This window comes from Lygodium microphyllum, chromosome 27 (genome assembly GCF_053477565.2).
Source record: "Lygodium microphyllum isolate KBCC chromosome 27, Lygodium_microphyllum_v1.1.10, whole genome shotgun sequence".
Lineage (NCBI taxonomy): Eukaryota > Viridiplantae > Streptophyta > Polypodiopsida > Schizaeales > Lygodiaceae > Lygodium > Lygodium microphyllum.
This window is the reverse complement of record NC_141161.1, coordinates 125,520,726-125,526,725: the sequence shown is the minus strand read 5'-3', so window position 1 is coordinate 125,526,725 and position 6,000 is coordinate 125,520,726. Positions and strand designations below refer to the sequence as shown.

Genomic DNA, 6,000 nt, shown 5'->3' with positions numbered 1-6,000 from the left:
GGCCCTAAGCGACATTGCCCAGGGCGAAGGCCGAAGAACCCTCGAGTTCAGAAGGTCGAGACCCGAAACCTGCAACAGGCCACAGCACTAGTGGTGTGCACTCCCAGCTCCTGCTCAGGCCCCAGACGCTCAAAGGCAAAAAGGGCAGCTCGGGAACGAGAAGAATTTAACGAATTATTTAAAGAAATTCTGGAGACGGTAGCGAGCCGGGATTACACCATTCATATCCCGGCCGACATGTTCCCTGCTCACCCCCGCGGGAGTCCCACACCAGAGCAGAGCCCCAATCACCCGGCCATCCAGACTCGCCCCGCCTCGTTCAAATCGAGTAGCCCATAATGCATAAGGGGCTTATCAAATGATAACTGGCCAGGACTTTTTTGTTTTAAATGGTTGAGTGTTCCTGACTTGTTAAGTGTTGACATGTTCCTGACCTGTATGAACTTATCATATCTGCGTTTAATATATGCTACGCCACCTCAATTGTACCCACATCGCATGTGCCGCAAGGAGGGTTGCAATATCTCAAGTGTATCTCCCCCTTTCGCCAACTGCTTCTCTAACAACGAGGCTAGGGCACCATCATCATTGTACTAGTCATTTTTCTGAGCCTTCGAAGCTTGACAGTTTCCAACCCATTGAAAGGCTGATAGCCTCAACAGATTGTAATGGTTGTACTCAGGCAAAAAAAAAAAAGAAAAAAAAAAGAAAAAAAAATGAATGGAAAAATAAGAAGCACCCACAATCACAGCACAGCACCTAGGGGTCCTCAAATTAGGTAAGTCTGGTGACCTTGGTCGACCGGCTTCGTCCCTAGTCCCCTAGCCCCTTACACTCACCCACAATTGTTCAGGGCACATCAAGGGCAGGACATACCTGGGGAGCTTGTCTCGCCTAGGGTTAGACCTGTCACCCTGATCCACTTGCACAATTTTCTTTTGCACTCTGCCTTCGTACCATTGCAATCAGTGGTGATAAGCATCGCACGATTGGCCATGAAAAGTACACCGTACTCATCAAGCGAGTCCAATAGTTTCCAGCTACTAGAAGTGCGGTGTCCTTGTATTTCATTATGCTACATCATGCAGTCACAATGCAAAGGATGTCTCATATGCCTTCACGCGTACTCCTTCTCCACATGGACAACTTTGCTTCATCCACGAATCGTTATGAGAAACTAACCCACGGTCTTCTAACTATGTAATATCTAAGTATGCACGAGCACTTACATGATATCTGCACCACAGTATATGCACAGTTTGGGTCCTCAAGTGCAGGACAATACTCTCAGCTTGCTTAGAGTTCGACCTGTCTCCCAAACTAATCAAATATGTCTTGTGCACAATAAGAAGACTAGCACTACCCCTTAGGGAGAGATCACACGAGAGGTTTTCAAATTGCAGGTATTGAAGCCTCCAACCAGATTCCAATCGCTCCTTCTCAACACTCAACTTTGAATGCTTGTCGCTTACCATCCGACAAACCCACAAGGAATCATCATGCGCAGAATCCCCAACAAACCAACACTTGTGCTGGGCATTCATGCAATCCCCCGCACAGCATGCCCTACCACCAACTGCAACAACCTTCCACCAGCCACCTGGGCCACCAACAGGCCCCCAGGACCTTCTACCACACCACCACCAACACTCCTCCACGGAACCCACAGGTGTCCTTGTCACCCACGTCTTTGGTGTATGCTACAGCCTGCTACCTACGACGGTGAGTGCCATGGGACTGGCACTCGTCTAGGAGGGGGGTAATGTTAACCCCAACACGAAGAAAGCAAAAGGAAGTGGAAAAGACGCAGGGCAAAGGCGGAAAAAAGGTAGCCTGACTGAAGAAAGAAAAGGAGAAAAGGCCAAAAGCGCAAGGGCAACCTTAAAAGTCCAAGGCAAAGGCATAAGGGGAAATGCACATTTTAAAATAAAAAGGCGCACCCTGAAATCTTGTAAAAGAGCGCCGGGCTCTCACCCGTGCAATTTGTAAATGTAGACAGGCGGTGGAAAGGAATCTAGGAAGATAGAAGGACAATGGGAAAAAGGGCCTAGGCTATGGCCGGCCATGTAAAAAGGGAAAAAGGGGATGACCGCCCAAAAGGGATTTAGGGTTTTGTATATAAAGTTGAAAAGTGAATGAGAAGCTCATTCTTGTGTGTGGCCAAAAGTAGCTCTCTTCTTCTTCTTCTTCTTCTTCTTCTTGCTTGCTTGAGCTTGTGCTTGAGAGAGGGAGTGTGAGAGTGTGAGGGTGAGGGACCGAGGAGGAGAAGCTCTCCATCTTCTCCTCTCTTCTTCTCTTCTCTTCTCTTCTCTTCTCTTCTCTTGCTCGCGGCAATGGAGCTTGGAGCGTGGAGCTTGGGGATGGAGCTTGCTTGAAGCTTGCACTTGGATCGTGGAGCTACCGGAGTGTGCGAGAGAGGAGGTAACTCGAACGGCATCAAGGTAAGCTCACTACACCCATAGATATGGATGGCGCGTCGGCTATGTGAGAGGTAGCCATTAGTGCTCGGCTTGGAACGCTTGAAACAATAAGCGGTCCGTGGGTCTTGGCGGTTGAGTGAAAGCTCCCACACCCTTCTAGAATTTCGCCTTTTTCTTCATCTTGTTCATAATCCATTGCTAGTGTTAGCTCGGAGTGACCATAGACCCCATAGGGATGCCTACAAGATGAAGAATCTTACATTAAGGTATGATATCACACCCTTTGTTGACCAGCTAGTTAGGAGGTGGGGCCATTAAGCTTTTAATACTTGTTTTCTTTGGGTTGACAGCAATTGACCCCAAGGTTAGACAAAACTCTTGTTGTATACATTCCCAGAAGGACTTGAGAGAAGTGTCATCATGACAGATTGTACTATTTGTGTGGTTTGCAAATTGGTTCAAGATCCTTTGTTTACTGCGGTTGGGAAGGCTTATACCATGAAGTTTGCCGGCCTTCATTTTAGCATGGATGAGTCAATCAAGTGCATTGGTTGCTATTGCAAAAATTTACAACCATTTAATATTCAATCAAAAATATTTCAATTTACTATTATAATCTCATATTTCACTCGATAAAAACAATGGTTAACTTAAAATTTTGGATCAAGTTGTACATATCTATCCATTTTAATGTCTTAGAAAATCGTCAAATTTTAAGGTTTTAATCCATCTTCTTCACATTTCAAGATTTTGTGGGGAAAATTTGCAATCATTCAATATTTAACTGAGAAAATGGCGTGTTTGGGAAAATGGCACTCATTTAATGTTAAAGAGAGAAAAATTTTGCCCAAGGCCAAGTCAAGAGGGTGATACTAAGGATATCCGCTCCCTTCCTGCTTCTGCACCTACGATCGATACATATAATCGGACATATACCCTTAGTTCCTTTCTTGATCATTCCTCTCCTGCAATCAATCAACCCCATAATCAGGTAATTCTGCATCTCTGTGCATTCCCTGTGTTTGCATCTTCTTGTTTGATTTTCGTTCCCTTCCACAGCAAAAAAATGGCGATCTTTTAAGGCCCTGGCTAGAGAAACATCGGTTTTTAATTATTTACTGTTTACGAGGTTGTAGCAAGCCAAGAAACTGCAGTTTTATAGCCATGATCCAGGACAATCAGATCCCTCCACGCGCCCTTCCCCCCCCGGTCCCTTTTCCCTTTCTGAAAGGGCCATTATGTCATCGGACATAGCTCATGCTGACACATTTATAGTGCATTCGTTGCATCAGAGAGGGGCAAGTTAGGGTTCGGATGCAGACTGTAAGCATTTTACTCGTGATGGATTCTCTGACCTAACCCTTTGCTTGACTTTTTGATTAGTGCTTTGAGGGTGTGGGTGTTTACATGGGTGCGTGAGTTCAAACCTTGGGTACACCTCTGAGGCATCTTTCTAATTTCAAGCCTTTCTCCGAAACAAAAAAGAAAGACAGGGTTTGAAGGTGGTTGTTATTCTCTGAGTCCTTTTCTGGTCCTGGAAGCTATTATACATTCCATTAGGAGTTCAACTAATGAAGAATGTTGGTGCCTTTTGCTGGATTTTGAATAAATGGTGAGGATGATTATGCATTGAAGTCGGGCCAACTGTCTGTCTGTATCTGCAGAATACAGCAAGGATGCCACATGCTTTGGGTCGAATTGGGCATCGCAAAGTAGCGATTGCAGTGGATCTCAGTGATGAGAGTGCCTATGCTGTCAGATGGGCTGTTGCCAATTATTTACGGCCGGATGATTCTGTGATCATACTGCATGTGCAACCTACTAATGTCTTGTATGGTGCAGACTGGGGAGCCATGGATCAGTCTATTCCTATTGGTGATGAACTGCATCTGAAGTGTGAGGATGATTTTGATACACTTACATCAAATAAGGCAGCTGAACTTGCCAAACCTATTCAGGATGCTCACATTGCATACAAGATTCACATTGTGAAGGATCATGACATGAAAGAGCGCATCTGTCTGGAGGTGGAGAGGCTTGGTGTCAATGCTGTTATAATGGGAAGCAGAGGCTTTGGAGCAAGTAAGAACCCTCAGAAAGCTCGGCTGGGGAGTGTCAGTGATTATTGTGTGCATCATTGTGATTGCCCTGTGGTGGTGGTCCGATATCCTGAGGAAGAGAAAGATGAGGAAGGAACAGTTGCTGTATCTAGAATGCCTGCGGAGGGTCATAAAGTAGCAGCAGAAGACTTGCCGGCTCATAGTGCTCGACTTGATGATAAGTCTGTACAGGAAAAGGAAGATGTGGTGCCTGCAGAGAAAGGTATTGCTGCAGCTTAGGAGTTTCCCGCTATCCAACATACAGTCTCTCTTTTTGTTGTGTAATGTCGGATTGTTAAAGCAGCAGCGACATCGTCGATAAGGGCTCTGGTGGTCCTAGGTAGGAAGGTTGTTGATCTGGGTTGTGTTCTGGTTGCATTTGCACATGTTTACACATGATGTTTTTGACAGGTTGTACATGCAACATAGACTCCTGTTATCAAAGGATAACCAAGGCTGTGAGGCTAGTGTGTTCAGTTGTTTTATGTGCTTGCCGATCGTTTTGAGAAAACATGTGATTATGATTTCTTCTGTTTTCCGACTCGCACTTGGTTGATTAGAGTTGTTACGCAGAGGCTGTTGTGTCTCACATCAATAATTACATTGTAGATGTGTAAGAATAAACTGTTGGATGTTACTTTCAGCACAGGCTTTGAAGATGCATTTAGTTGCCTTCTTGTCTTTTCAATTTGTTTGTAGTTACCTAATGTTATGGTTTATGGTTTTGGTTAGTATGGAACTTTGCATGTATTGTTGTCTAACGTGATGGTTTATGGTTTTGGTGAGTATGGAACTTTGCATGTATTGTTTCAGAAGGGTTTTAACCTGGGAGAATGACATTCAGAAGTTAAACTGTAGGCACAAGGAAGTCAATGTTTACTGCCACCTTTAACTTAAAACATTTTTGTAATACTGCTACTGAGCTTTTCTTACTTCATAGTTGTCCAACTTGGATACCTATATGGGCTGTGTGATTGTATTAAAACCTGTTGTCCGCTGATCGGCCTAGAGGTTGCTTTGTCTAAATCATTAAGCTTTTGTGTTTTGAGGCTCTAAATATGTACACTTTGTTTATCAAAATCTTTAATGAACCAAGGCACTCAAATTTGATACTGTAAATCTTTTTCTGTAAGTGTGGGCACGAGTTAAGTAAGATTTCATTTTGGCATCTGCTGTGGTTCATTTTTTAGCTAGTTGCACCATGCGCTATGATGCATACACTAAGAGTCGAGCCCCACGCAGGTCAATTGACCTGCTTGAGGGACTTTAAATACTCGGAGCATCCTGGCCACACGGAGGTTTTGACTGGGAGGGAGCCCTGCAGAGAATGGCTGAAGGAAGGGAGACATAGAGAGTCTAAATTCAGACAAACAATATTTCTGTCAATAATGATCACAAACAATTTTGTGCCATGCCAGAAGAACTTGGTTAAGTTCATGAAGTACCAGCATTTTGAGAGGTACTTACATCGACTGGCTGGA

General features: G+C 44.4%; 1 protein-coding gene across 3 annotated transcripts; it reads left to right on the top strand.

Moving 5' to 3' along the window:
* Window positions 1–3,251: 3,251 nt before the first annotated feature.
* Window positions 3,252–5,052, top strand: LOC148012797 (universal stress protein PHOS32-like). 3 transcript variants are annotated; one of them, XM_087669094.1, is made up of 2 exons: window positions 3,252–3,411; window positions 4,085–5,052. In XM_087669094.1, the coding sequence occupies exon 2, from the start codon at window positions 4,097–4,099 to the stop codon at window positions 4,757–4,759; it is 663 nt and encodes a 220-aa protein (XP_087525220.1). In that variant the 5' UTR covers window positions 3,252–3,411; window positions 4,085–4,096; the 3' UTR covers window positions 4,760–5,052. The 3 variants fall into 3 exon arrangements, with proteins under 3 accessions (XP_087525220.1, XP_087525221.1, XP_087525222.1); XM_087669095.1 differs by lacking the exon at window positions 3,252–3,411 and adding an exon at window positions 3,590–3,743; XM_087669096.1 differs by lacking the exon at window positions 3,252–3,411 and adding an exon at window positions 3,775–3,922.
* Window positions 5,053–6,000: the final 948 nt, after the last annotated feature.